The sequence below is a fragment of the Verticillium dahliae genome, genomic scaffold (genome assembly GCF_000150675.1).
Source record: "Verticillium dahliae VdLs.17 supercont1.7 genomic scaffold, whole genome shotgun sequence".
NCBI lineage: Eukaryota > Fungi > Ascomycota > Sordariomycetes > Glomerellales > Plectosphaerellaceae > Verticillium > Verticillium dahliae.
In genome coordinates, this window is record NW_009276917.1 from 560072 (window position 1) to 576317 (window position 16246).

At 54.5% G+C, this 16246-nt stretch overlaps 3 protein-coding genes across 3 annotated transcripts in view; 2 read left to right on the forward strand and 1 right to left on the reverse strand.

The window, feature by feature from the left end:
• VDAG_04255 (uncharacterized protein) overlaps positions 1–1477 on the forward strand; it is a gene marked incomplete at its 5' end in the record, with an annotated part of 2923 nt that extends 1446 nt beyond the window's left edge. Inside the window, 3 exons of the mRNA XM_009650702.1 lie at positions 9–619; positions 672–810; positions 868–1477. Of these exons, the coding sequence (XP_009648997.1) occupies positions 9–619; positions 672–810; positions 868–970 (853 nt within the window). The 3' untranslated portion in view covers positions 971–1477. The remainder of the gene's footprint in view (positions 1–8; positions 620–671; positions 811–867) is intronic.
• A 515-nt stretch (positions 1478–1992) lies between these two features.
• VDAG_04256 (proteasome component PUP1) lies at positions 1993–2929 on the reverse strand (the record flags this gene model as incomplete). The annotated part of the gene is made up of 2 exons (XM_009650703.1): positions 1993–2682; positions 2804–2929. The coding sequence occupies 2 exons, from the start codon at positions 2927–2929 to the stop codon at positions 1993–1995; spliced, it is 816 nt and encodes a 271-aa protein (XP_009648998.1).
• A 683-nt stretch (positions 2930–3612) lies between these two features.
• Positions 3613–8533, forward strand: VDAG_04257 (uncharacterized protein; the record flags this gene model as incomplete). Its single annotated transcript, XM_009650704.1, has 3 exons — positions 3613–3717; positions 3776–4313; positions 4485–8533. 3 exons carry the CDS (start codon positions 3613–3615, stop codon positions 8531–8533), a joined length of 4692 nt encoding a protein of 1563 aa, XP_009648999.1.
• Positions 8534–16246: the final 7713 nt, after the last annotated feature.

Here is a 16246-nt window from a genome sequence, read left to right on the forward strand (position 1 = left end):
AAGAGAAGCATGGAGCGCAATGCACTTGGCTACAGCCGTCGCCAAACCAAGTCGACATCAACTGAGAGCAGCCGCGCCTCTGAGGACGAGACCAGGGGCCGCCCCTTGACCTCCCCTCTGCACGACAGTGCCAGATTAAAGACGGCCGTCTCAATCGCCACTTCTGACTCGGCTAGTACCGTCAAGCCGGCGAAGTCTTTACATTCGATTGCTCCCTCGGCCGCGGATATGACGGCTGAAGAACATCTCGCCAAAGGTATTGAGTGTCATGAAAATGGATCTGTCAATGAGTCCACCTACCACCTCCGACACGCCGCTAAACAGAATCATCCTACGGGCATGCTTCTGTATGCCCTTGCGTGCAGGCACGGATGGGGCATGCGCCCAAACCAACGCGAGGGAGTGGAATGGTTGAGAAAGGCCTCTGAGCTCGTTAGCAACGAAATTGCAGACGATGAAGGCCAAGTCAAGCAAGGCAAGCATGTCGATGTCCTGGACAGAAAGACCCGGAAAGCTCAATTCGCTCTCGCCGTGTACGAACTTGGCGTCAGTCATATGAACGGCTGGGGCATCGAGCAAGATAAAGTTCTAGCGCTCAGATGCTTCGAAATTGCTGGATGTGAGTAACTCGCCTTTATGGTTCGAAAGTCGACATACTGATGGTTTTATAGCCTGGGGTGATCTTGACGCATTGGCGGAGGCTGGCTACTGCTATGCGCAGGGCGTTGGGTGCAAAAAAGATTTGAAGAAAGCCGCCAAGTTCTACAGGGAGGCCGAGTCCAAAGGGATGAGCATGGTGGGAAACAGCTGGTATGTGACTCAAGTAAAGCCGCAAGGGATACATCGTATTGATCTGACATTTCGCAGGATTCACAAGTCAAAATATAACGATGACAGCAAAGAACTGAAAAAAGTTCGCAGCAAGTCAAGAACACGCAATATCTTCGGCATCAAGACGGGTGGCTCATAAGCTCCGCCATCACTGCGCAAATCTTTGTGCAACCAAACAGCCCGCCATTTAACGGATCACGAGGAATCAACATCGACATAACCATTACCAACATACCCAGCATCTAAGGAGTTTTCGGGCGTCAGTCACCTGCGGCAGGCTGTTGACATTTGGAGTTACATGTTTGGCGGTTGGGAGCTTTGATCCGCCGTCATTATTGCCTTTATCAAGGACATCCACTAAACGAGCAATATCACAGAGCCCGTCGCTGTTGCGGACCATGAGCGACTCTAGCGAGGGCTTCTGGCCTGTCTGTTCAGCGTTTCATTTCCTGGGTTCCTCTTGCTACTTTGTCATCAAACATACCCCCTTTTTATTTTTCTCTTTGTAGATGGACCATTTTAACTACATTTTGGGGAGGCTAGTTCTCATAAACCTCCGCGTTCTGCATAAAGGATTATCATGAAACAGGCAAAAGCCAGGCAAACGCCGAGAGTAAATAGTAATCCCATATATGCCAATGATTCGCATAAGATCTCTTTGGTTGTACCCTCGCATGTGAATAAGCAAACGACAGCCTACCCATGCTGCTTTGGCGTGAGGTTTCAATTGACACCCCGGCCCTTGGCAGATGTGTTTACCTCCGCAAATCTTGCTGGTGTAGTAAGGCTCCTTACATAGGTATACAGAACGAGGGGGGCACTTCAAGGTTGCTTTTTTCTCTTCGTTGCACTAATCAAACGCCTCGTCACCTGCTTGCACAGTGCAAGCCTTGGAAAAAGCCTAGACTGGAATACACTCCTGGTGGTTCCGATGCTTCCAGAGAGCAGGTAGGCTTCGTGTTGCTTTAGCAGATGACAGCAACACTAGGTTTCGAAAATCGAACGACCGCATGCACTCGGAGTGGGTCTTGCCCCCAAACGGTCATATCTCGAGTAGTTTGTCACACAGCAACCATGTATCTCAAATCACGCCTCTATTGCTGCAATTCTCATGTTGGTACAGTACAAGTGTGATCTTCCATCGGCATTGCATCATTGCCCCTAAGAATCGACCTCCATAGCCTCGCCGGTAGATGTCACCTCGGTGACGCTGACGTAGCGGCCGATCTCGTTCTTCTTGATGATTTTCTCGTTGAGCACAGCCGTCGTGCCCTTGGGGAAGGCGTAGCTCTTGAGCTTGGCGCTCCGCTCGTTGGGCTTGACGTAGCCGCGCTTCAGCTCCGTCTTGTCCTGGGTGATGATGGCCACGTCAACGTTGCTGCCGGAGCCGAGATCGTTGAAGATACCGGCCTGGATGGCGTCACTGGCGAGCTTGACGGCCTCATCGCGGGTGAGGTTGGCCTTCCACTGCGTCTCGAAGACGGACATGGCGGCAAGGGAGCCGGAGCCCATGGTGACGTAGGGGAGCTTGTCGGTGGAGCCGTGGGCGTGGACGGTGAACAGGTGGGTGCCTGTTGGGTCGCAGCCGGCGACGACGAGGTAGGCGCCAATGTGGCCCTGGTACTGGAAGAGGTGCTGCTTGAGCATGGTCATGCAGGTGACGACGCGGGGCTTGCGGCCTGTGGAGAGGGCGTGGAGTTCGAGGTTCGACGAGATGATGGCCGTGGTGAACTCGGTGTCAGCGGCGGTGCCAGCGCCGGCGCACCAAATCTGAGGAGCAATGTAGTGAAGCTTTTCGCAGTTCTTGTCGGCAACGATGGGGCCTGAAGTTGCTCTTGTATCGGCGGCGATCTGGTGGAGGGGGGATCAGCGACTGTACTGAGCGACGTCTGGGAGCCAAACGAGAAGAAGGAGAGTCGAAGACGGCTGGTTCGGGTGATGACGAGAGAGGGGGTGTCAGGGGGGAACTCACGACAACACCTCCGTCAAATATGCATCCCACGATGGTCGTTCCTGTGCTTGTCGCCTTGGGCAGGGGCACGCCACGGGCGTGGAGGGCCGCATTGCGGTTGTAGTTTGTGAAGTCGAAGCCAGGCATGATGGCAATTGCGGTGTCTCCCGCTCGGTCTATATTTTATTTGCTGGAAGGTTGAGAGGATTCCGCGCGTCGTTTCGTCTCGTGGATGGATTGAGTATGTCGTGGATGGCGTGTATGCGTTGAGGGCGGTCGTCGGGGAGAGGCAGCGTTGGATGACGAGGCTCAAAAGCTGCCTTCCTTCAGGCGCGGTCGCCTGGAGCTCCAGCTCACTCATGCAAGGCCCCCTGACACATCTAATCGGTTCGAGAGCACTGATTGGTGGTAGTGGGGCCAACAGCAGAATGGCCCAAGCTTCTACACGTGATAACATACAGAGCTCGAAATCTCACCTTGGGCAAGTGCGACTCTAAGCATTTCGAAGGGAACCTTAGTAGGAAACATGAGTCTTTCTTGCTATTCATATAACCTCTCGACCTCCAACCTGTCTGACACAATCCCATATTCCTTGCGCAAGTTTCCCCGTGTTTTCATGTCCTTCTGACACTCCTTGACACAGGCGCTTCCTCTGACCAACCAGGAGCGCGCTGTTGCCTTCTCACGTTGAAGGTGCACAGGCCAACGGTCTGAACAAAAAAACACCACCTCATTGCATCAACACGCTTGCCAAAACGATATCCATTAACCTCTCCCCGAATGCTAAGGGTCTCGCCAGGCCTCAATCCGCCGGCTACCTAGCAACAATCATGGCTTTTAGCAGCTTCGGGAACCAGGGCAACGCTTCCATGGGTAGCGCTGCTTCCCCCGGTGGTGTTACCCAAGGGCCCGAACTGGAGCTCATCCAGACGGAGGTTAGTCGGCACGCTGCTTCTGTCACTGCCATGGTAGGGCAATTAACAGCTTATTTAGGTTCTAGGATTCAAGTCCATTGCAGGCGATGCGAAGCTGCAACTGACATCCCCCTGGTCCACCCCTCCTACCGACACAGCATCCCTTCTTGCCATCGCGGCGCATAAAGGCCTTGTCGCAGCTGCCAGTCCGGACAGCATCATAATCGCAACAACCGATTCAGTGCGTAAAGCTTTCGATGGAGAGAAGCAAAGCGACTCAGACGTCCGGTTGTTCGAGCCCCAGCTCAAACTTCCCTTGTCTATGCGTGTTTCCCAGCTAGCATTTACAGCGGACGAAACATATCTGATTCTATCTGCTGAGAGCGGCGGTGGCTTGGCTGTTTATGAAGTTCAATCTCTTCTCCAAGGTAATACGCAAACGGTGTTTGAGCTTTCGACGAATGGCGAGACACTGCGCGCTCTCGTTCCGAACCCTACACCTGAGAAGGCGGAGCTTTGCGCCATCGTCACCACGAACGGCAGCTTGCACATGGCCAACTTGAAGGAGCGTCAGATAAGCAACGCGCTGAAGACACAAGTCAGCTGCATCAGCTGGAGTACGAAAGGTAAACAGCTAGTTGCCGGCTTGGCAGATGGGACAATCCATCAGATGACTCCAGAAGGAGAGGCCAAGGCCGAGATTCCCAAACCGCCCAGTGTCTCCAACGCTCATGGTATGTTATACGTGAACACTTGAGGGGTTACTCATCGCGCTAACCTTCCGGTAGTTGCGTCGCTCACCTGGCTTGAGAACCACGTTCTGCTCGTTATTCACACTAACGCGACTGAAACACCTCCGTCGTCAACATACCACATCATCAGCAGGCAGCCCCCTTCAACTTACACCTTCCAGAAGCTCACCGATCCTGTCGATCCATTCGGCGCCGACAAGGCGCCACATCACTCTATCCTCAGGTTGAAGGACTTCCCGCCAGACCTGCAGGACCTCCTTATCGTCTCTTCCACGGCGTCGCCCGATATTGGTCTTCTCAGCAGGTCAAAAAAGGCCTTGTCTCCGGACAAGCCAGCCGAGGCCATCACAAATGTTTTCACCACTACTGAGCTTCTTGACGACTCGAAACGAGCTCAACTACCCATGAGCGAATCTCTTGACAACACAGTGCCCATCGGTGTCAGTCTGGACCTGTCCAGTAAAGAAAAGGTATATAAACCTCTGCCGGCCGATGAGGAAATTGAGGACTCGCCTGGCCCGCTGCCTGGGTACTGGGTTCTCAACAACGAGGGTGTTCTTTGCTCGTGGTGGGTTGTGTATGAGGATTCTATCAGACAAGGAACTTCGTACCCCGGCATTGGCACAGGTGAAACTCCTGTAACCATGGCAAGTTCGGCGCCCGTATCCGCACCTGCGGCGACTGTGGTGCCGCCTGCGTTCGGGAACACATCTACTACCCCTTCTGCTTTCGGCTCCAGCGGCACGCCTGCCTTTGGGTCTCCCGCCCCCGCCTTTGGAGGTGCGTCTGCGCTCGGATCAAAGCCATCTCCATGGGGTACATCACAGAACTCGTCATCCGCTGCCCCAGTTCAATCTACACCAGCATTCGGCAGTAGTTCCTTCGGAAGCGGTCCTTCTTCTTCCACGCCTGCCTTTGGCCAGACAAGTGCCATCGGTTTCGGCCAGTCAGCTCAACTTGGTGCGAAGAGCTCGCCCTGGGGCACGTCCGCTAGCGCTGGAGGTGCTGCAGCTTCGGGCTCTCCTGCTTTCGGACAGTCTGGGTTTGCGAACAAGGGCACCTTTGGCAGCAACACAAATACAAACGGGCCTGCTGCCCCAGCTTCTGGAGGTTTCGCCAGTTTTGCCGGATCGAGTGGGTTCGCCTCGGCTGGGGCCAGTACCAACAATGGTGGAAGCATCTTTGCGAGCAATAAGCCAGCATCTGGATCCCCCTTTGCCTCATCAACAAAAGCTGATACTGCCTTCCCCGCTCCCAGCACAAACAGTACAAGTCTTTTCCAGAAGTCGGAGCCTTTCAAGCTACAAAGCTCTTTCAAACCCGATCCGTCACAGAAAGATAATGACGAGAAGCAACCCTCGAGTGGCTCCTCTTTGTTTGGCAATGGTTTCGGTGCCGCGCTTGGTGACGCCGCGAAACAAACTTCGACAAGTGCGCAGTCGACATCCCAGGCGACACCCCAGGCCTCCCAGACAACAAGGTCACCCTTTAGCACAGCCGGCACCGAGACTCAGCAACCAGTCAAATCACCATTCGGCACAGCGAATGCTGAGCCTCAGCAGCCGACCAAGTCGCTATTCAGCATGAGCAACAACCAAACAGAGCCAGCCAAGTCGATATTCAGCCTAGGAAGCACCCAACCCAGCCAAAGCAAATCAATTTTCAGCACTGGCAGTACACAGCAGAAGTCACAGTTTAGCCTCGGCAGCACCTCTCCGGGCGAAACATCCAAGTCGCCATTCAGCCTTGGCGGTGAGCAAAAGAAGTCGCCGTTCAGCCTCGGTGAGCAGAAACAATCACCGTTTAGCCTTGGCGGCAGCACAGCTTCTCAAGCAAGCAAATCGCCGTTCAGTGTTGGCAACGGCGTCAAGTCTGGGCAACAGAAAAATCCGTTCAGCATCGCCAACTCACAGTCTGCTTCGCAAAAGTCTCCCGCAGGCCGTGAAAATGATGACGTTGCCGAACCACCCAAGTCTCCATTCAGCCCCCATGAGCTTCAATCCACTACGCCTACTACAACACCTGCGCCCAATCGATTCGTTCCCTCCGAGACCCCTGCAACGGCTCCTAAGAGCAGCATCTTTGCCGGCTTCTCTTCGACCACAACCAGCAGCAGTGGCAGCTTGTTCAAGACACCCCAGCCGTCGTCTTCCATCTTTGGGAGCAAACCCCCACAGATCAAAGTCGAGGAAGATGCACCGCTGCCCCCAGAGTCAACCAGCAGGAATGCCTACCCCATCGGAGATTCTTCGTCTGGGACCAATACGGACGGTAGCAGTAAGTCTGTTTTTAAGGGAGACAGTGCACCACTTCCCCCCGACTTCACCTCCACGCCCAAGTCAGCGCAGAACCGTGCCCCTGAGACGTCGCCGCTTCCTGCAGACTCTACGGCTACGCCACGGCCGCCTCCAGCAAGTTCAGAACAGAATGGTTCGGAGGGCTCGTCAGATAGTTCTCCCGTAAGCTCCGTCGAGGAGGATGCGCCCCTACCCCCAGACTTTATCTCCAAAGCTACGTCCCGAGGTCCGTCGACGATTCCTGCGGTGCCAGAGGACGGAAGTGACAGCGATCTTGAAGATGATGTCGAGTCCGAGGGCAGTGGTATCATTGTAGGCAAAGACATTAGCCCTTCGTCTACTGGCCTCACAGCAACCCCTGGGTATACGCCGCAAAGCTCCTTTGGTGGCATTGCGGGAAATGCGTTCTCCACATCACAAGCACAGTCCGAGAGGCCCCGCGGCCTTTTTGGGGAGATGAGGCGCACTGGCCCTGTATTTCCTCAACCGAGCGCTACAAGCCCTCGGTCTCCCAGTCCAGTAAGAACGGCCATCCCTCACAGGATGTCGCAGCTGAATGCATCCCGATCGGTCAGTGCTCCTGGCATGGCCTCCCAGCTTCTGAGTGCTTCACAAAGAGGTGGGTCCATGGGCATGTCTACTGTTGCTAGCAGACCCGAGGAAGACCCTCAACTCAAACAGCAGAGGCTAGCTCGCTCTCGTCGCGAGGCCGAAGAAACGAAGGTTTTGGAAGACGAGGAAGACGATGAGATTCAGGCAATCCTCTCCTCAGAGATCGAACCAACTCTTGTTATAGACGACTTCATTGCCCATACAAATGCCGTGCCGTCGGCCCAAGAGACGATTCCTTCTCAAGTGGAGGCGGTATATCGCGATATCAACTCGATGATCGACACACTCGGTCTGAATGCGCGATCGCTGTCGGCCTTCATTCAGGGCCACAGACGGAACTACAAAGAGGGTGGACGAGATAAAGAAGATCTTGAAGATGCAGACGACTGGGTTCTTTGCGAGCTTGATGAGCTCGGTGAGGTTATCGAACGGGACCTGACCCAGGACCTTGAGGACAGCAGAGTGCGGGACGTAGAGGAGAAGCTGGAAGCATGCCAAGATTTGTCGAAGGAGATGTCACGCCTGCGTACGAAGCAGGGAGATCTGAAAAAACTCATCATGATCAAGGTCGACCCTGACCAAGCTGAGGTCAGTCGATCCATGCCTCTGAGCGCGGAGCAGGCATCACAGCAAAGCGAGCTACGTCGCCAGTACGCCACCTTCTCGAAGCACCTCGCAGAAGCCGAGGAAGCTTTGACACTGCTCAAGACGAAGCTTGCTTCCTTGAACAGCGCCTCTGGAAAGGGTGGTCAAAAGGTGCCTACTGTTGAGGCCGTCCTGCGTACGATTAACAAGATGACGAGCATGGTTGAGAAGCGATCTGGCGATATCGACGTGCTGGAGAACCAGATGCGCAAGTTCCGTTTCGCATCTGCGAACAGCCGCGAGGGGTCTCCCTTGACGACGCCGCAGAAGAACAACCGCTCTGTCATGTTCTCCCCCGATCACCTTCGCAGCGAGTCTCCCCGCAACCCACGCAACTCACTCATGTCTTCGGTCATGTCTTCTGGCGGCCGAAGCACGACGCCACGCAAGAAATTAAGCGGCTTCAGCTCGGACGAGAAGAGCGAGCTCATAGGCAAGCGTGCGAAACGGCAGGCAGTGCTCGATAAACTGAAACTTAGTGTGCAGAAGAATGGCGTACAGCAGTGGCCGATGCCCGACGATACTGAGTAGGATAGTTACTAGGCTATGGAAGGGCATATGCCGAGTATTGTGAGAGGACGGCGAATGTAATATCACCATTGCTAAAGCTGTTAGGAGGTTGGAGTACACGGCAGTAATCAAGGGTTTGTGAAGGGTCAACAATATTGATAGGTGCATTTGTAAAATGCCAAACGCGCCAGCGTGTGTACCATTGAGAGCTTGTCTTGACGTGATTGTGTCTTTTCCAACAACTTGGCCAAGAGCTGCGACTGTTGTCTGCCCCGGTAGGCGCCGTTGGCACGACAGAAGGCTGCCGCGGGTGTCGCACATCTCATGGGAGGTATGATGAATGGGTAGGTCCTGCACATGTATTACCTCGAGCGCAGAATGGATGGATAATCGTCCGAGATGGATGTCAGAAGGGTTAGCGTCCTCAACCGATCGTGGGTTTGAACTCAAGTACGTCACTTGCAAGCCCTCAGTCAGATCACACATGAATCGAGCTAATCTCTATATTTCCACGTCTTCTACATCAAAATAGCTCAACAAAGGCTTCATTGAACGCATTTGATACCAATTCCTGCAGGAAAGACCCCAAGCGCCTCATGGCCAAACAAACAACTGCTGTGTACAATTGAACCCATTATCTGGTCAGCCGACCATCCAGGCCGTGCAAATGATGGTGGGCAGCTCTGCAAAGTGTCTCTGGGGTTCATAAAAAATCAATGGCTATTGCTTGTCCGTATACCTGTTACTGCTCTTGAAATCGGTGTTCGGTTGTATTCGGTATACAACCTCAAAAGGAGTGCCCAAGACAACCCGAGAGCGATCGAATGATGCAACGCCTCATCAGCCATAGTCAGCAATCAACGGGTCGTCAAATTGCCCTTCTGTCATATTCCGTCAAAGGCCCGCCTTGAAGATCCAGAAGACATTTATTCTCGAGGCCAGGGGGCATCGAAGCACAAAGCACACGCCTACGATGTGAACCAAATTTGTTACCTCCCAGTATATGCACTCGCAGGATATCAGCACAAACTCTCTTGTGGTACCACGTGAGGCCACAGTCAGATTAGCACAATATGTGTCCAATGATTACGGCAACCAACTGGCCTTCATCCCAATTCTACGGTAACCCAACGCTGCTCAACGTTTGGCCAAGGCGGAGATGCAGACATCAAACTCGCACAAGCTTTACACACGAGGGCACGAAGCACCAGTAAAAGCACATGGCGCGGGTGTAACCGCTCACGGAAAAGGGGCGTGATCTTCCTGAGGTGAATGGCGACCCACGGAGCCTTACCAGGTGGCAGGGACGGGATGAACAGGAGATTTGCCCATCATGGACTCAGATGAAGACAGCTGCGACTCAGGCAGACGTCGATCGCCCGCGACAGCCGTAGACTTCAGCCTAGCGACTCAGGTGTGCGTTTCTTTCACGTGCAAGCTGACCGGGCAGTGGTGTCGATGTAGAGCAGCCAGCCTTGAGTAGCGGTACATGAGCGTTTGTCTTGCTCTCTTATTCTTCATACTTGACTCAAACGGTTGTTTTACTCTCTGCTGGGATAGACGGCTCAACCTCATCAAGGGCCTGGGAGCATATGAGTGGCCGCCGCTGTGTGGCAGTGCGTACCGTTTGTTTCGGCGCTTCTCGGCCAAACAGCTCGTGGACATATCCCCTTGAAAGGGGGCCGCCTTAATTAGCCAGCTACTGGTGGTGGGCAGGGCAGGTACAGAGAAAGTCAGATGGCGGGCGCCTCTTTGCCCTGGGTGTGTTAGGCGCACTGAGCTTACATCCCTGGTGAGACACCTGTCCCCCAGGTCCGGTTGCAGCGAGAAAAAGACTGAACAATCGGGCAGACTGGGTTGCCGTGTCTCAGAATATTCGGGACAAGGCAAGGGTCAACGCCTGAATGGAAGTGACGAAGATGGCATACCTCCGTTTATTGCTTTGCCCTGCACTGGCGGTCCGTTGTCGGGGTGTTCAGACGAAGCGGAAGACACTGAGCGTATCGATGCGCCAGTGTGATATGTGCAAGTCAGAATGGCGGCGCACTTGCTTGCATGAATGCATGACAGTCAATGTCGGAGATGCTCAGCGTTGCAGTCTGATGGGCATTCTTGCCTGTCAATAACGCCAGTTTGCAATGTGATGTTCACCTCATGACGCCTCATGTTTCGTCCTGTAACAGCATAGAGAACCCAAGAACCCAAGACACGTTGATCTCCCTGATGAGTGGGCTGTTGCGCCGGGAGGTCATCGTGGATGTCGCGTGCAGTGTCGTGTCTGTACATCGCACGCTAGAATGTACTGACGTTGGTGGCGTGGGGTCTCAGAAGCTGCCCCAGACCCTCCTCTCGATCGATGTGCTCTAGAAACTGGCGGTCGCAGCGTTGACGGCGACGAACTCCTCGTGTTGGGTCCATCCCTCCTCGTTGAATAGCGGTTGTCAGGCGAGTGTCTCCCGCATCGTCACGTGATCCATCAGTCGCACATTCTCGTGGTCGAAAGCGGTCCTTGATCCCATCCTAGGTCCCGTGTGGTAGGCGATCTTCAGGTCTGGTCGCGAAATTTAAATACAGCTACATAAACCCAGTGAGGGGAGAGGAAATCATTCAGGTTAAGTAGACGACAAAGAGAGGCTATGGGCGTTGTCGGGCGTTCTTGCGAGGAGTTTGCCGTCGTTTCAAATGGAGGGCGAGACCAGTCCATATGATGTCACTGACAACTCGAAACATCCCACGATCGTAACGCGGCCAATTGTAGGCAAGGTCCCTACAGCTTTTAGGCAGCGAATTCGCGGATCGCAACTGCCCTCAACCTCCTGAGTATTCCTTCTTTCTATGAGAAGCAGCCAAAAGCGCGCTCGCCAGGATGCAAGGCCCTCTGGTCGATCGGCACCTTCTCTGACACCTGCCAACTACGCCTATTGTACCTACCCGGCAGATATCTTCAAGCCAAGCAGGTGCATGTACAGCATGGTGACTGCTTCAACATGCCAACGCGATGATGCATACCTATCTGGCCCTCACATGATTTGAAGAGGGGGTAATAGGTCATTATCATGTTGAGGACTCAAGAACAGTGGTAGCTGATGTATTTGTGTCTGCTTAATTTTCGCTTCGCAGCGCTGAGGGAGAACCTGGCCCAGTTTGGGCACAAACTCGATTGCCACCACTATCGCCATCGAAAAGAACCAACGTCTATCGCTACTTGGGAGAACAGCCACTCTCTATAATACCGTCTGGGCATCTCGGACTGTAAGACAGCATCAAGTCTACGCCCGATGTACTTGAAATCGACTCACCACATCTAGGGAACTACCTTGGTCCCATGGCGTGACACTTGCTGGATTGGGCACGGGGTGCTTTTCATATGAGCGCATCCGGACGAGGTCGCTACAGCCCTCGGTTGCTGGCTGATTGGTACCTTCGGACCATGTCCGACCAGCCTTGCCTGGCTTGACTCAGTTTGAAGCAGACAAAGATGGCTTCCCAGACGCGCGTCCGCATCTTCACTGACCCACCAGCTGCTCTTGGAATCGAGCCCAGTCGCTCACTACGCCACCCAGTCATTCAGCAACGAGGCAGCGACGGCACGCCAAAATCCGGCGCATGAGGGTCCGGGTGCCTGTCGAACTGGACAAGTGAATAGAGCAAAGGAAAGTGTCGTTTGAGACGGCCCGACAGCGCCATCCCGCCAGGTCCGCCTCCCCGTCACCATGGGAGCGAGTCATTGCCTGTACTGGCCGCTAAGAGAGAGAGAGAGAGAGAGAGTGCTGTCATGTGGTCCGAGTTGATGGACAAGCCGCGGGGACCCCTTGGACTTCACGACCTCACTCGTCATGCGGAGCTCACAGCCGGTATCGCGAGCCCCTCCCACGCCTGTCTTGTTTGCGGCCAATTCACTGTTGGCGTCAGGTTTTCATCGAGCGACACGGAAAGCAGGGGAGAGCCGCCTCATCTGCAATACGACAAGAAACGGCCAGTGATCATTCAACCCCCTGTGGGTCGCGCAGAGGTAGGGTCCAATGTTCGCCTTCACTGACTTCGAACGTGACCCATCCTTGGGGAACCCTGTCGATTCTGAGACGACCCCTTGTCGAATGGCAGGGTATCTTGAGATTGTCGAAAAGATTTTGCAAGCATCAAGTGAAGGCTCTTGGGTCTCGCGCAAGCTTTGAGGTCTTGCGCAGGCCATTTACAGATGTCCTCATCTTAACGATAAATTACATCGGCAGAATGGGAAGGCAGCTACGCGTTGGTTTCTCGCCGCGTCTCTTTTGGGAAACCTTGTGGAGGTAGGGCCATTTGCGCCGCTGTCGTTTGATGATAACTGATGATGATCTCAAAATCCCCAGAGAACCATGCTGAAATCCAGTTCGACGACTGAATGAAACCACTGGAGCATCAACTGCCAGTGCCGTCAGATCGGATCGTCAAAAGCCACCATCCCGTCAAGTGTTCTCGACCCGGCAGCTGGCAGTTTCGATCTCTGTCGCTTAGGATTCACCACCGGCGTTGCATCCCGTGAAGCTGTTAGTCGTAGGGACTCCACAGAATCGACATGATCGTCCATCATTGACGCCTGGCGTACCGATAAGGATGTTTCGTTTCTTGCAGCAACCCACGATGCTACGCTGTGGCTGCCCTGGGCTCTTGGACATTAGTCTTGCCTGGTCATGTGCCGGGCCCAGCTTGCCATCGAGTCAAAGGATCGGCACCATCATTTCGTCGGGTATCTGAATAGAGGCATTGTGGCATCCCGAAATCATCGCCCCTCTTAAACTATCACCCGCATATCCAGGACCAGCTCTGACTCTGGCCAGGGCTGGAACGCAAGCCTGCCATGTCCCATCTATGCCTCGACAGTCCGAGAGTCAAACGACTGGCGCGGATGAGGTCCCGCATCATTGGCTTCGACGCCGTCAGTCAATAGCTGCTGGCTTGGCTCGAACCCCTTCTTGGTTCCTGCAAGTTTCGTGACGGGTTGCCATCAAGTACACCAACCAGCAAGGCGGCACGAAGCAAGCATCTGCCGGGTCAGCCTTGACGACGTTGACGTGCTATTGAGTAAAGATTTCCGAAATTCCCCTTGCGCCCCGTCTGTTCCCACCCTGTCAACTATGATCGGCGACCTCGACGGGCTCTCCAACGACCTCGAAGCATGGGTGCCCCCAGGTCTAGCGTGTTTCATGTGTCTAAATCAGGCTTACGGCTACAACGCGATGGCCTGAAAAAGCCTAGCTGGCCGGGATTCGAGATGAACGCACCAGACATCTCGAGGATTGGGGACGCTCCGGCACTCTCGCCCCCCCCCCACCTTGTGCCCAAGTACCCAAGACCAAGACATGCTTTCGCTTGGATGACATCTGTTCAACCCACTAGAGCACATCCTAGGATTCGTCTCATTCACGACAAAATGAAATATCCAAGACATGAAAGCTACGGTGACATCGGGGCAAGATGCTAAACCCGTTCCATCTCGAATGGACGGTTGTGTGTCGCCTACGAAACTGCGCTTGTGTATAGCCATTTCCGGTCTGTTCAGAGAGGATACACTACGACGGCGGTGTTGACAAGGCGGTCACAGACACTGGCGGCCATGTTGACAGCTCCCCCCCACAATCACAATGGCAATCCGGGGGCCTCTGTGCCGACCAAGAAGAGTGCATCGGTCAACCCCTCCACAGGGATGTAGAGAGCACTAGGTCGCGCGGAATTTCATCAACGCGACCAGATGTCAGCGCACCCGGACTGTTTCCGCCATTGCCAAGATTTGATGATGGGGAATAGGGACGAATATGTTCTAGCCGGACTTGAGGAAATGGCGGGCGCACGGCCGACATTGAAAAAAGGATCCAGGCGGTAGTAGGTCTGCGCCATGCATGGTTACGAAGTAGATGGCAAAGATGATGAGAAGACCGACCCAACTCCCAAGGCTCGGCGTCGTATCGTGCACTTTCACGCATATTGATGGCACATTCGGTCCGCAACTCTAAGACATGGCTGCTGGCCGTGGCATTGCGAAGGGGGTATGGTGTCAAGCCCTGCCAGGGCGCCCTTTTCCCGCGCTTTCCTTCTTCATCTTCATCGCATTTGCATTCAGCCGCCACGAAGAACAGAGCAGGCATGAGCATGCCGCCATTGGTGGCTTTTCGGGTCGGCAAAAAAGCGTTGTTAGCAAAGGCGCGCGTGTGCCTCTTCCGCCGCCCCGTCTGTTGTGCGCTAAAAGATGGTGTCATTGACGCTGAACTGGCTCTGCTGAGCACAGGGTAGACTCGCAAGACTCGGTACAGGTACATCAGGTATCCCTGCCGCACCGTTCGGGGCCTGCAGCGGTAAGGCCAGCTAGTGCGGCGCCACTCCCATCATCCATCATCTCACAGGACGACGAAGAGGCCTGTGGTGGGTCCTCCCCAAGACGCTTGCTCTTACAGTATGGCGGGCATCGGTTCAGTCAAGTACCGAGAGAGAGAGAGAGAGAGAGAGAGAGAGAGAGCAGGCGAGCGAAAGAGAGACGTTGGGCGTGAAAGCAGGTTGGATGATATCCTCGATTCTGCAGGACCCATTCTACCACTACGCATCGTGGACCAGAACCTGCCGAGACATGACGACCTCCAAAGCGGACTGACCTGCCCTGCACAGCGAGGTTTGCTGGTACTCCTGACACGGCACCAGCGACCAGCGAATGGTAGTCGGAGCTCGGAGTAGCGCCGTCGGCGTCCAGACGAGGGTGCTCCGGCGACCGGACGGGGGCAGGCCCGATCAAGCAGACAAGGCCATGTTAGATCTTCACGGTCATCTCAATGCGTTGACAAATACCGCCGCAAAGGGTTCGATGCAACATGATGAGGCAGCAATTTCGGATACCTTAACGGGATTGCCACTGGGCATTCATTGAGGGGCTTGCACGTCAATAGGATCACAATGGGCTTTTGGGCGAAGATGCGGTGCGATGCAACGCGATGCGATGCGACGCGACGTCAAAACGGTTCAGCTCACTACGTCAGACGAAACCCACCACGATTGAAGGAAGCAAGGCAACAGGGCAAGGCTGCGTAGGTGACATGATTACCTCATGTCCCAGCGTCATTGTTCCCAGGCGCACCAAACTGCCCCCAGTCGAGCTACTGGACTGGCGGGGCGACCATCCTATGCGGTGCGGTGCGCTTGGAATGAACTCCCTGTTTCCCCAATCTGCAGTCTGGAAAAGAACACGATGCTTGTCCATCAGACATATCGGGAGTGAAAGGGTGGGCAGCTAAGTGGAGTGAGTGGTGGGCGTGTGTGAAGATACCCAGAGGACGGATAGCAGTGATGCCGTCGCTTTGCGCTGGGACTGTTGATGTCACTGTTGACCACTGTAGGCAAGGCTGCCTGTGGGACCCCGCTTGCTCGGTTCACCGATGTCATGCCCCGACCCGACAAGAGACGTGCGCGCCAGTTTTTCTTTCGTTGTCAGGTCAAAAACAGTCTGTAATAGCAACTCAGTACAGCCAGCAGCTGGGAAGACAGGCGAGCACTGCCACCGCCCCCCCCCATTTGAGGAACAAGCTTTCGACTGGCATCTACTGCCGCATCACACCGCATTCCCTTTTCCCCGACCGATGAGTCCATCCCAGTCCAACGCATTCAGCGTTTGGCTGGGTGGGCTTTTTCGAGCCCCCCACATCCACGTCCCATGTCGCACACATAAGTGGATGCGTGCCAGCTCACTTGGAAATTGCCTGATGACAACAA